The following is a 13,094-nucleotide window of genomic DNA, read 5'->3' as shown; positions in this document are numbered from 1 at the left end:
ACAAATGCGTAAGAAAACGCACAGTTAAAAAGACATAAAACTCAACGTGGCAAAAAGCTACATGAGCTACTTTGCCGCTTTTGCCATGCATAGGGCTGCCCTATGCCGGTAGCACAAGAATGCGCACTAAACACGCACAAAAGCGTCAAAACGCACGATTCAAAATGTGCAAAACTCAACACAGCAAAAATTTACACAAGCTACTTTGCTGCATTTTTCGCATGTAGGGAAAACCACTGAAATGAATGAGCTTCCTTATGGACGAAGCGCAAGAGCGTGCCCAAAACGTGCACAAATGCGCCAAAATGCCTGGTTAAACACGCACAAAACTCAAGATACACTAGCTACTTTTCCGCGTTTACTATGCATAGTCTGGGCCGTTTTTTAAGGCAGGGCAAAAGGGGCAGCTGCCCAGGACCCTCTCATTGTTGTGGGGCCCAAAGCAGCTGCCTCATACTTGCCAACTATCCTGCTTTAAATTTCCTCGTCCCTTGAGGTTTTAGTGCCGTGCTGTGTCCCAATATCTCAGTGTGAAGTGCTGATACTAATGCTGCCGAGCTCTGCCCTTTTGTTGTGTACAGATGACTCACCTGCAGACCCTGTGTTTACATGTAAATTACCGGCATTCATATGAAAATAGCGGCGGCATTCATATGTAAATAGCAGGGGACGGCGGCATTGATATGTATATCATGCCCCCCTGAGGTCATATCCACAGTAATCTCTAGCAGCCAATCAACAAGCAGAAATCATGTGCTGTAACCTCTAGCAACTAATCAATGAGCCGTAATGTGTGCTGTAACCTCTAGCAACCAGTCAATGAGCGGTAATGATACACTGTAACCTCTGGCAACCAATCGCAATAGCTGCCTGATCTGATTCAGTAAACTGATGTTCAGTCTAGCTGCTATTTATTGTATGTCTCAGAGCAGGTGGAGAGCGAAACTGCATGGGGGGGCCCAAGAAAAGTTTTTGCCCAGGGTCCAATCAATATTAAAGACGGCCCTGTGCATAGTGCAGCCCAATGAAATGAATAGACACAAACGCATCAAAATCTGCGGTTAAAAACGTGCAAAACTCAACATTGCAAAAATCTACACAAGCTACTTTGCTGCATTTTTTCCGTGTAAGGCAGCCCATTGAAATGAATAGACTGCTCTATACGTATAGCGCAAGAGCGTGCAAAAAATGTGCACAATTGCAGCAAAATACATGGTTAAAAATGCACAAAATTCAATGCGGCAAAGAGTCACATGTGCTAATTTTCCACATGTGGCATTTGTCTTATATAGTGGCACTCAACATGAGACATAGGTTGTGAGCAGTCAACATGAGACAGCAAAAAAAAAAAATCAATAACTAGCAAAGGCAGTGCACAATGTAACAGTAAATTCAATAAGTGTACAATACAAAATACAAACCTCCCTGGCACTCTGCCATACTGGCCAGAGAAGAGGGCTTTGCAAGCCTGTTAATGAATTCTTATAAAAACGGAGGTCTCAGCTGCGTAAGTTAGAATTGTCACCGAGTGGCACACGCCCTTGGGATCACACAATTCCTTTATTGGTCACGATTAAGAGGTTACACTTACGTCTTTCAGCCCTGTGTGGGCTTTAGTCCGCTATGACTAAGACCTACACAGGGCTGAAACTTGCAAGCGTTCGGACTGGTGATGTAACCTATTTCCGCTATGACTAAGGCCTACACAGGGCTGAAATGCATAAGCACTGGGACTGATGATGTAACCTATATCCGCTATGACTAAGGCCCACACAGGGCTGAAACGCGTAAGCGCTGGGACTGGTGATGTAACCTATTTCCACTATGACTAAGGCCCACACAGGGCTGAAACGCATAAGCACCAGGATTGGTGATGTAACTTATATCCGCTATAACTAAGGCCCACACAGGGCTGAAACGCATAAGCGCCGGGACTGGCGATGTAACCTATATCTGCTATGCCTAAGGCGCACACAGGGCTGTAATGCGTAAGCACTGGGACTAATGATGTAACCTATATCCGCTATAACTAAGGCCCACACAGGGCTGAAACCCATAAGCGTTGGGATTGGTGATGCAACCTATATCTGCTATGACTAAGGCCCACACAGGGCTGAAACTAGTAAGCATTGAGACTAGTGATGCAACCTATATCAACTATGACTAAAGCCCACACAGGGCTGAAACTCGTAAACATTGGGACTGGTGATGTAACCTATATCCGCTATGACTAAGGCCCACGTAGGGCTGAAACCCATTAGCGTTGGGACTGGTGATGTAACCTATATCTGCTGTGACTAAGGCCCACGCAGGGCTGAAACGCGTAAGCGCTGGGACTGGTGAGGTAACCTATTTCCACTATGACTAAGGCCCACACAGGGCTGAAACTCATAAGCACCAGGATTGGTGATGTAACTTATATCCGCTATAACTAAGGCCCACACAGGGCTGAAACCCATAAGCATTGGGACTGGTGATGCAACCTATATCTGCTATGACTAAGGCCCACACAGGGCTGAAACTAGTAAGCATTGAGACTGGTGATGCAACCTATATCAACTATGACTAAAGCCCACACAGGGCTGAAACTCGTAAACATTGGGACTGGTGATGTAACCTATATCCGCTATGACTAAGGCCCACGTAGGGCTGAAACCCATAAGCGTTGGGACTGGTGATGTAACCTATATCTGCTATGACTAAGGCCCACGCAGGATGAAATGCATAAGCACTGGGACTGGTGCTGTAACCCATATCCGCTATAACTATGGCCCACACAGGGCTGAAACCCATAAGCATTGGGACTGGTGATGTAACCTATATCTGCTATGACTAAGGACCACACAGGGCTGAAACCAATAAGCATTGGGACTGGTGATGTAACCTATATCTGCTATGACTAAGGCCCACACAGGGCTAAAATGTGTAAGCGCTGAGACCGGGGATGTAACCTATATCCACTATGACTAAGGCCCACGCAGAGCTGAAACTCATAAACACTGGGACTGGTGATGTAACCTATATCTGCTATGACTAAGGCCCACACAAGGCTGAAACTAGTAAGCATTGAGACTGGTGATGCAACCTATATCCACTATGACTGAAGCCCACACAGGGCTGAAAAATGTAAGCATTGGGACTGGTGATGTAACCTATATCTGTTATGACTAAGACCCACATAGGGCTGAAACTCATAAGCATTTTCACTGGTGATGTAATCTATATCCGCTATGACTAAAGCCTCGTACACATGATCAGATTGTTGGCCAACAGAGCGCCAGACTTTTGTCCAAAGGGCGTGTGCCAGGAACTTGTCTTGCATACTAACGGCACACAATTGTCGGCCAACAAACACAGACGTAGTGATGTACTACGTGGAATTTCAGCTCTTGAGCGTACTAACGGTCGGATTTTAGGCAGTCTGTCATCACACAATTCCCTGCCGAAAATCCGATCGTGTGTACGAGGCTTAAGGCCCGCACAGGGATGAAACTTGTAAGCATTGGGATTGGTGCTGTAACCTATATCTGCTATGACTAAGGCCCACACAGGGATGAAACTTGTAAGCACTGGGACTGACGATGTAACCTATATCTGCTATGACTAAGGCCCACACAGGGATGAAACTTGTAAGCACTGGGACTGATGATGTAACCTATATCCGCTATGACTAAGGCCCATACTAAGGGATGAAACTTGTAAGCACTTACAAGGGACGAAACTTGTAAGCACTGGGACTGATGATGTAACCTATATCCGCTAGAGACCTCTGAGAACTGACAGTTTTTTTAATTATATACTGGAAACATATAATAAGCAAAGAGGGCCTTGCAAACATGTTAATCATCTTTACTAAAAACAGAAGTCTCAGCTGCATACATAAATTAGACCACATGGAAAGGAAGTGCGGTGTCTGTGACTCTGAGACCTCTATTTTTATTATAAATGAGGGTTAATAGGCCCTCTTGACTATTGTGCCCAAAGACAGACAACATCATTAACTCGAACATTAGATGTCGGCGGGAAGGTAGGCGCACAATTGCATAGCGTCACTCGGCCTCCCGTAAGCGGCGATACTTAATATTCAGCCACTGCAACTCAGCAATCAGCCAGGAGGCGTCCTGCCGCGCCGAGACCCTCATAGGGAACAATCCAAAGAGAAGCGGAATGAGCGGCCCGATGCCGGGGGTGATATCAGCGTTATCCCGGAGACTCCGAGAAGGATAATGGACTCATTTAGCTGCTTCATAGAACACTAATAATTAAAACTCACAAAGAGAGCTCAGCGCTGTGCTAAAATTGGAGAGAAAGGAGAATAATAATACGTTCGCTTCCCGCCTCTAACAATCGTTTTTTTCCACGCCGGGAATCAGAGCGCATATTCTAACCGTTATACACGACCGAAAAATTCATGTATCGCATTTGATGAATTATTTTATCCCTCAAAAAAAAAGCAATAGATGCGAAGGATGTGTGGAAAGATTTTGGCAAAATTAATTTGGCCATCAGTAAAATTTTGACAAAATGTAAATTCTTAGTTTTCCTTATTGAGCTACTTAGGTGAAATTTGCTTGAAAAAATAAAACAGATTTTTTAAAAAAATAATAATTTGAAAGATGTGTTTTCTAGTGTAATTAGATCATTTGGGGTTTTTTATTTTTATTTTGACAAACCAGAAATGTTCAGTTTTGCTCACTGAGCTGCCTGGGCAAAATGTTAACAAATTGGAAATTCTTTCATTGAGCTGCTTAGGTGAAATTTATCTGAAAAGAAGTTCTTTATGGTGTGTTTTGTAGTGTATTTAGGTTGTTTAGTTTATTTCAGTCTTGTATTTGTGTGTTTTTTTCATCTTGCTGTCTGATTAGGTGATATTGGCTTCGCAAAAAAATCTTTTTTAATTCTGGCACAGTGCATTCATTGTAAATTCTTCTTTTCTCATTGAGCTGCTTAGGGAAAATTTGCTTGAAGAAAAATCTTCTTGCATCCTTCTCTGTCTCCTGTAGAATGTCTGCAGTCTCTGACCATCTCCTGTACTATGTCTGCAGTCTCTGACCATCTCCTGTATCATGTCCTCAGTCTCTGACCATCTCCTGTATCATGTCCTCAGTCTCTGACCATCTCCTGTATCATGTCTGCAGTCTCTGACCATCTCCTGTATCATGTCTTTAGTCTCTGACCATCTCCTGTACTATGTCTGCAGTCTCTGACCATTTCCTGTACTATGTCTGCAGTCTCTGACCATCTCATGTATCATGTCTGCGATCTCTGACCATCTCCTGTAGTATGTTAGCAGTCTCTGACCATCTCCTGTACTATGTCTGTAGTCTCTGACCATTTCCTGTATCATGTCTGCAGTCTCTGATCATCTCCTGTATCATGTCTGCAGTCTCTGACCATCTCCTGTATCATGTCTTTAGTCTCTGACCATCTCCTGTACTATGTCTGCAGTCTCTGACCATTTCCTGTACTATGTCTGCAGTCTCTGACCATCTCATGTATCATGTCTGCGATCTCTGACCATCTCCTGTAGTATGTCTGCAGTCACTGACCATCTCCTACCACCTATCTGCGATCTCTGACCATCTCCTGTATCATGTCTACAGTCTCTGACCATCTCCTGTAGTATGTCTGCAGTCTCTGACCATCTCCTGTAGTATGTCTGCAGTCTCTGACCATCTCCTGTACAGTGTCTGCAGTCACTGACCATCTCCTACCACCTCTCTGCGATATCTGACCATCTCCTGTAGTATGTCTGCAGTCTCTGACCATCTCCTGTAGTATGTCTGCGATCTCTGACCATCTCCTGTAGTATGCCTGTAGTCTCTGACCATCTCCTGTATCATGTCTTCAGTCTCTGACCATCTCCTACCACCTATCTGCGGTCTCTGACTATCTCCTGTAGTATGTCTGTAGTCTCTGACCATCTCCTGTAGCATGTCTGCGATCTCTGACCATCTCCTGTATTATGTCTGCAGTCCCTGACCATCTCCTGTAGCATGTCTGCAGTCTCTGACCATCTCCTGTAGTATGTCTGTAGTCTCTGACCATCTCCTGTAGCATGTCTGCAGTCTCTGACCATCTCCTGTAGTATGTCTGTAGTCTCTGACCATCTCCTGTAGCATGTCTGCGATCTCTGACCATCTCCTGTATTATGTCTGCAGTCCCTGACCATCTCCTGTAGCATGTCTGCAGTCTCTGACCATCTCCTGTAGCATGTCTGCAGTCTCTGACCATCTCCTGTAGTATGTCTGCAGTCTCTGACCATCTCCTGTAGTATGTCTGTAGTCTCTGACCATCTCCTGTAGTATGTCTGTAGTCTCTGACCATCTCCTGTAGTATGTCTGCAGTCTCTGACCATCTCCTGTACTATGTCTGCAGTCTCTGACCATCTCCTGTAGCATGTCTGCGATCTCTGACCATCTCCTGTATTATGTCTGCAGTCTCTGATCATCTCCTGTAGTATGTCTGCAGTCTCTGACCATCTCCTGTAGTATGTCTGCAGTCTCTGACCATCTCCTGTAGCACAGAGGTGAGACGTTTCTTATATTTGGAAGTTGGTTATCAGGTTTGGACACATCTCAGGAGGCACTTTCAAATATTCCTAATTCCCGGTGTTATCACTCTCTACCGACGTTCTCTTATTTTTCCTTTTTTGATTCTGATGCTCCAACAAAGCAGCTAAATATTCAAACCCCCAAAATTGCAGATAGTAACGTTGTAATATTCTGACCCAATTCTTCCCGTGACATTTCTTACATCAGGAAATGGCATTTAAAATATTTTAAAATAGTAACTTATCCCGGAGATCCTTCACCCTCCCCCGGCTCCCTCTGACCCTTGAGGGACATCTCCGGCTATTAAAGTCAATTCAGAGTAACAGTCTAAAGTTTTTGTAAAGGTCAAGCAGTTTATTTTTTGACAGAAAGGCGCTCTTGGTTGTTAACGCCGTTCTAATGATGCTGCTATAAGTCCATAAATCACATTAAGATTCTTTTATGTAACTTGGCATTTTTTTTTTTCGGAATGCATACCTGACATTTGCATTGCAAATAGTAACTGTAAAGTGTGCTTACAACTTAAGGGGTCTCTAATTAAAAAATTTGCTTTGCGTATGTCTGGTCATTCATGGAAACGGGTATAGGCAGGTGCAGGTAGCTACTTTACCACTAGGTGGCTCTGTAGCAGAATAGTGTCTATTATAGTGGTTAGTGACCCTTGTAGATAGAGCCCTCCCACGGCGATATCAGGGGTGGGTCAGTACCCATAAATAAGTCAGGTAAGGAGGAGCACAGGCACACTTGGGACATAGGAACTGAACACCCCACACCTGTCAGAATGTAGTCAGCACATATAGGCCCTGGACAGGGCAGGGGGCCAGGTGGAGTGGACCTGTACATAGGAGGAGCCGGCTGTAGTCATTTTGTCCCTTTTGAGTGAGTACTGATGACCCTGGGCAGAAGGGAGACTGTAAGGGCTGCTAAAGTGCTGCACATGCTTTCACCTGTGATTGCTGCTGATCACCCACTAAATGTGATTGACTGTGTAATGTCAGGTCACTCCGGAATATATGTTCTTGAGATGTGACTGTAAAGCCATTTCCTGAATACCACCAGTAAAATTCAGCAAACTAATTCTTGTGTGGACAATGTCCATACAGATGGTATGTAAAAAAAATCCACTTATTCCCATTCGCCAATTACTTGCCCCGGCTCACCCGCTTGTCCCAAGCCTCTTCTCCCCCCGCCCCCCTCCTTGCAGTCGATTAGTAATTGGCTGAGCTCAGTCTCAGCTGGGCTCGGTCTCAGCTGGGCTCGGCTTGGCTCGGCAGACGGCTGGTCAGGAGCGCAGTGACGTCATGGCGCTTGGTGCCTTTCCAAAGCAAATTTGGAAGTAACTACAAGGAGGGGGTGCGGGGGAGGAGGGGGTCAGCTTGTGGGGCAGTCGGTCACTCGGTGGGGGGGGGTCACTGATGCAAGGGGGCAGTGGAGACCCTAAGGTAAGAAGAGACACTGATATAAAGTCCCCCCTTATATGAATTTCCTCTCTCCTCTTACATCCGTGAAACCCCTTTACCTTAGTGTATTCACTCTGCAGACTCTGGCGTAAAGGGGAACTTTGATATAAGAGGTTCTCTGGTCTCCAGAGCTCCCAGAATTCCCCCTTACATCAGAGTCAGCAGAGTTCAGGGCAAGGGGAAACTTTGCAGACTCTGAGGTAAGTGGGGGCTCTGGAGACCAGAGAACCTCTTACATCACGGTCCCCCTTCACACCAGAGTCAGCAGCATTCCCCCTTACATCAGGGTCTGCAGAGTTCCCCTTTACATCAGGGTTCGCAGAGTTGTTAAGGGGAACTCTTATGTAAAGGGGGCTCTGGGAAGTCTGATGTAAGCAGGGACTCTGGGGATGGCGGAGGGTTCCGCCTAAGCAGGAGGGACAGTGTTCTAATGGGGCTTGAGCTGGGGTAGGGACTTGCGCGTTGGCGCCATAACCAGCCAACCACAAAGTCCCTTTTACGCAGTGATCGCAGTGACCTCGTTGACCAAATATAGTCACATCCACATGTGATGAATGACATCATCTGGGAGACCCCACCTCTTTGTGCACATTGCAGAGATGGGACTGGGAAATGTCATTTGGCAGGAGTCAAGCAAGGTGTTTGGAAGTGTCATTGGGTGGTGGGTTTTTTTTCTCTATCGGCGACTGTTCTTCAACTCTTATGGTTGAATGTTCTTATGGGCAATTTTCTCTTAGGATCGAATGAAAGGGGATATTACATTCAGCCAGTGAAAGGCAACAAGCCATCTCTAGGGAGAGAGATGAAAGGAGTCACATTTTTATACGTATATATGGGGGGGGGGGGGGCTTGGGGGTATTAAGGACAGTCGAAAAAAAAGAATTACAACAATCAAACATAAAGCAGATAATTATGTAGGTGAAAATCATTAATAGATTTATAAACCATATGGTATATTTTTTTAATATGTGTTTTAAATTGTGCTATATTCAATTATCCGTCCTTTATTTAAAAGTAGAGCTTTAGACCCTAATAAAAAAAAATTTTCAACGGAGTTGGGATAGGTTAGAACATTGGCCACATTTTCATTGCTCTTCGTGTCCCTTTTGGGATCTCCCTTTCACTTCCTGTCCTGGTTTCAAAATGTGTGTCAGGGTGAGTTATGCCCTGTACACGATAGGATTTTCCGGTGGAAAATGTGTGATAGGACCTTGTTGGAAATTCCGACCGTGTGTGGGCTCCATCACACATTTTCCATAGGAATTTCCGACACACAACCGTGTGTATGCAAGACAAGTTTGAGCCAACATCCGTCGGAAAAAATCCATGGATTTTGTTGTTGGAATGTCCAATCAATGTCCGACCATGTGTACAGGGCATTAGAGTGTCAGCAGGACGGCCAAACCAGCAGTGGACAAACTCTATGCTCCAACATTTTTTTGGTTAAAATACTGCATACTTTGTATTCTAATAGCTGAAATTTAGGTCTGGCAGTTTTTAAAAAAAAATTGCCATACCTAAACTTCAGTTTTTATCCAGTCTAATACATATTGTCTCCAATTTTCTAGCTCTGATGAAGAGGGGCAAAACACGTTGGCTCTGTGACTTTGTGAAATCTTTTCATTTGATCTCATATTGAAATAAATTTATAGCTGGAGCTGGAGGACTAAGCCCTGGCGTGGCTCTCCAGTCTTAGTTTTATCTAGTTAAAACCAAAGAAATGGTGGAAATCCTTTGGCATGGAGAAGCTGCCAGCCCAGAATCCAGATACTAAATGCCCTTGAAACGCATTGACTCTGTGACAGAGTCTGTTCATTTGATCTTATATTGAAATAAATTTATAGCTGGAGGACTAACCCCCGGTGTGGCTCTCGAGTCTTAGGTCTATTTAGTTAAAACCAATAAAATGGTGGAAATCCTTTGGCATTGAGAAGCTGTCAGCCCAGAATCCAGATACCAAATGCCAGAACTCCTATATCAAACGCTACCCTTCCATCTTTGCCAAGCAGTAAAAAACACAGGGGGTTTCTAACCCTTTCCTGTATTTCTACAAAAGGTGTTTGAAGAATCCTTCTCAGAAAGTTTGAAGACTTCACTAGAGAAAGGTGGCCAATGGCCAGTGCCAAGCCATCGGCGAGCCAGTGACATTGCCAAAACTCTTTTTACAGTACCTGAACCTTATTGAGAGAGGCACTTGCTATTTATGTGGTTTGTTTCAGCAGTTACTGTTCAGGTGTTGTGATGGCCACGGGTGTCTGAATATAATAGCTATCAGTGAAGGTTTCTCCATTCATGTAGATCAGGGGTGTCCAAACATTCTAAACAAAGGGCTACTTTACCATCCTTCAGACTTTAGGGGGCGGACTAGGGCCAGTGGGAGTATAAAATGTCCTGGCGCCAAGTGGAAGTAAACAATGCCCTATCATTGGTGGCAATGGAAGGAATTTTGCCCCATCGTTGGTGTCAATGGAAGGAATTATGTCCCATCATTGGTGTCAATGGAAGGAATTATGCCCCATCATTGGTGTCAAAGGAAGGAATTATGCCCCATCATTGGTGTCAATGGAAGGAATTATGCCCCATCATTGGTGTAAATGGAAGGAATTGTGCCCCATCATTGGTATCAATGGAAGGAATTATGCCCCATTATTGTTATCAGTGGAAGGAATATGCCCATCATTGTTGTCAATGGTAGGAATTGTGCCCCACTGTTGGTGCCAGTGGAAGGAATTGTGCCCTTTTGATGGTTCAGTGGGAGGAATAGTGGGTGTCATCGACAGGAATTATGCCCCATTGTTGATGTCAGTGGATGGAATAGTACCCCAAGGGGTGGATAAAGGCAAGCAAAGGGCAGCATCTGGTGTCACAGTTTGGAGACCGCTGAAGCAATACAGAAATCCAGTGAGCTCCAAACTTCCTGTAGTGAGTTGACAACACTGCCTCAGCTGCACTGAAATCCCAAGCAGTGTTTTCGGCCCTGCCTGGGTTCTTCTCTGCTGGGCTACAGAATTTGGCCTTTCCCCACCTCTCCACATGCAAAGACTTATGTCTTTCCCAGCAAAATAATGTCTTTACACCCAAGATTCCACCCATATGCTGTATGTAGGGAAAGACTATTGGGAAATGTAGTTCTGGGGATGTGCCAATGTAAATAGGTCAATATGTCAATAGGAACTAACACAGGGCATTCTGCTGATCCCATTAGCTGCTACTCCAAGAACTTTACAAGCCTGGTGGTGGTGTCATAGGGATTAAAAAAGGCTGATTTCCGCTACGAGAGGAAGTTAAAAGAAAAACAAATGCTAGGATATGTTCTAGGGGTGGGGGGGGGGGAAGTCTGAGGATAAATGTGGGTCATGCCAATACAAGTCCTTTAAGTTTCCAGGCTGTAGATCGCACATGACTGGCCAGAGAAGCAATTTGTTAAAAAAAAAATTGACAAAACGTGGTAACTTTTTTCAAAAATGTCCTCACTTATTTCCGCAGATCTCCAATGCTGAATTGTTCATTATGGCAGAAGAAGAAGCTTCCAATGCTGATGGTGACGGACTCTCCGAATGTGTAATCTGCTTCACACCATATGACACTCTCTTCCATCTTCCCAAAATCCTCTCCTGTGGTCACGTGTTCTGCCTAGAATGCCTCTCCCGGATCACGGTTGGATCTACGGAGCCGCAAACTCTCCCCTGCCCCGTATGTCGGTCAGCCACGCCAGTTTCATCAAAGAAAGGCCCACCTGCGCTGTCCACAGACAGAAACCTGTTGACCAGGCTGAACAAATCGCTCTCCTGCCCTACGCCTTCCCTGAGGTTCAACCGGAAGCGTGGCGTTTTGTACGTGCCACAGACTAACAACCTAAACATCAGCTCGGTGAGCCTCAGCGTGGACTTAGGACGACCTCCACCAGACCCTCACTCCCCTCGACGTTTGTGCCTGCTCCTCAGGTCAGGTGGCTGCGTCTTCTACGGCTCTATCATTCTGATCATTATTCTGACCATAGCGCTCATCCTGGCCGGAATCTATATCTTCTACTTACTCCCTTGGCGTTACAGTAGCGCTGCGGGCCCTGGAACCGGGGGCAATATTACAGTCACACCAAATACTACCACGATAGAAACTGGTGATCCCTGAGCCCTAAAAAAAAAACATTTCGTATTAGCCGACAGTAAAATTTCAAAGCTTAGACTTCTGAGGATAATAAAAGATGAACACAATCGTATTCACAAACAATAACTTCTGCCCATGGCAGGAAATTTCTTCTCCGTTAGCTGGCTGTCGATGGTCACCATAGATTCTTGGGACAAAGGTCTTCCTCCACACCTCTCAGTGCTACTGAGATGCTGCATTTCTTTCACTGTTGACTGTGCCTTCTGAAACATGTCATCAGGAAATGCCAATGTGCCAACTCCCAGATACTAGAAATGAGTTCTTGCGAAAGGTTGATTCATCAAAGCACTGCCAGAAGGAAGCACTGTGCCACGAATGAGCCATTAAGTCTTACTTGCTGAGAGCGCTTCACGGGCTCTCGCTAATGACTTGCTGCTATTGTAATGAAGAATTAAAATTATAAATTGTAAATTATTTCGAACAAGCTTTTATTCTGCACCATGGGTCTATACAAGCTGTAGACTGCAGTTTCCCCAATTTGGAGAACAAAGAACTTGTGTCGTTAATGGTCTTAAAAATCAGATGGCTTTTTCTACACTGTAAACCAAAGTAAAAATATGCAGGTGCCGCTCAGGCTCTGGAGGGTCCTAGTCCAACACCAACCACTGGCAGTGCCGGCCGGGAACTGGACTAGTCTTGTCTCCAGATGTCAATATGTAGCAGAGAAAGTATCCCATAGGCCGCACATCGCTGCAAACCCACTGAGAAAGAGTATGAAGCAGTCTCAGCCCAGGCTCCAGAAAGGCCACACACCTGGGGCGGACTGATAACTCATGGGGCCCCCGGGCAATAGGAGATTATGGGGCCCCCAGGCAATCAGAGATCATGGGGCCACACAGTATACACACACACACAGTATACAAACACACAGTATACACATACATGTACACACAGTATACACAGACAGATGTAA

At 45.1% G+C, this 13,094-nt stretch overlaps 1 protein-coding gene across 1 annotated transcript; it reads left to right on the top strand.

The window, feature by feature from the left end:
* Nucleotides 1-3,096: 3,096 nt before the first annotated feature.
* On the top strand, nt 3,097-12,595 carry LOC141108863 (RING finger protein 225-like). The gene is made up of 2 exons (XM_073600834.1): nt 3,097-3,126; nt 11,501-12,595. The coding sequence occupies exons 1-2, from the start codon at nt 3,097-3,099 to the stop codon at nt 12,143-12,145; spliced, it is 675 nt and encodes a 224-aa protein (XP_073456935.1). The 3' UTR covers nt 12,146-12,595.
* Nucleotides 12,596-13,094: the final 499 nt, after the last annotated feature.

This window comes from Aquarana catesbeiana, linkage group LG09 (assembly GCF_042186555.1).
Source record: "Aquarana catesbeiana isolate 2022-GZ linkage group LG09, ASM4218655v1, whole genome shotgun sequence".
Classification (NCBI taxonomy): Eukaryota; Metazoa; Chordata; class Amphibia; order Anura; family Ranidae; genus Aquarana; species Aquarana catesbeiana.
Note: the sequence above shows the minus strand (reverse complement) of the source record. Positions and strands in the feature narration are given on the sequence as shown.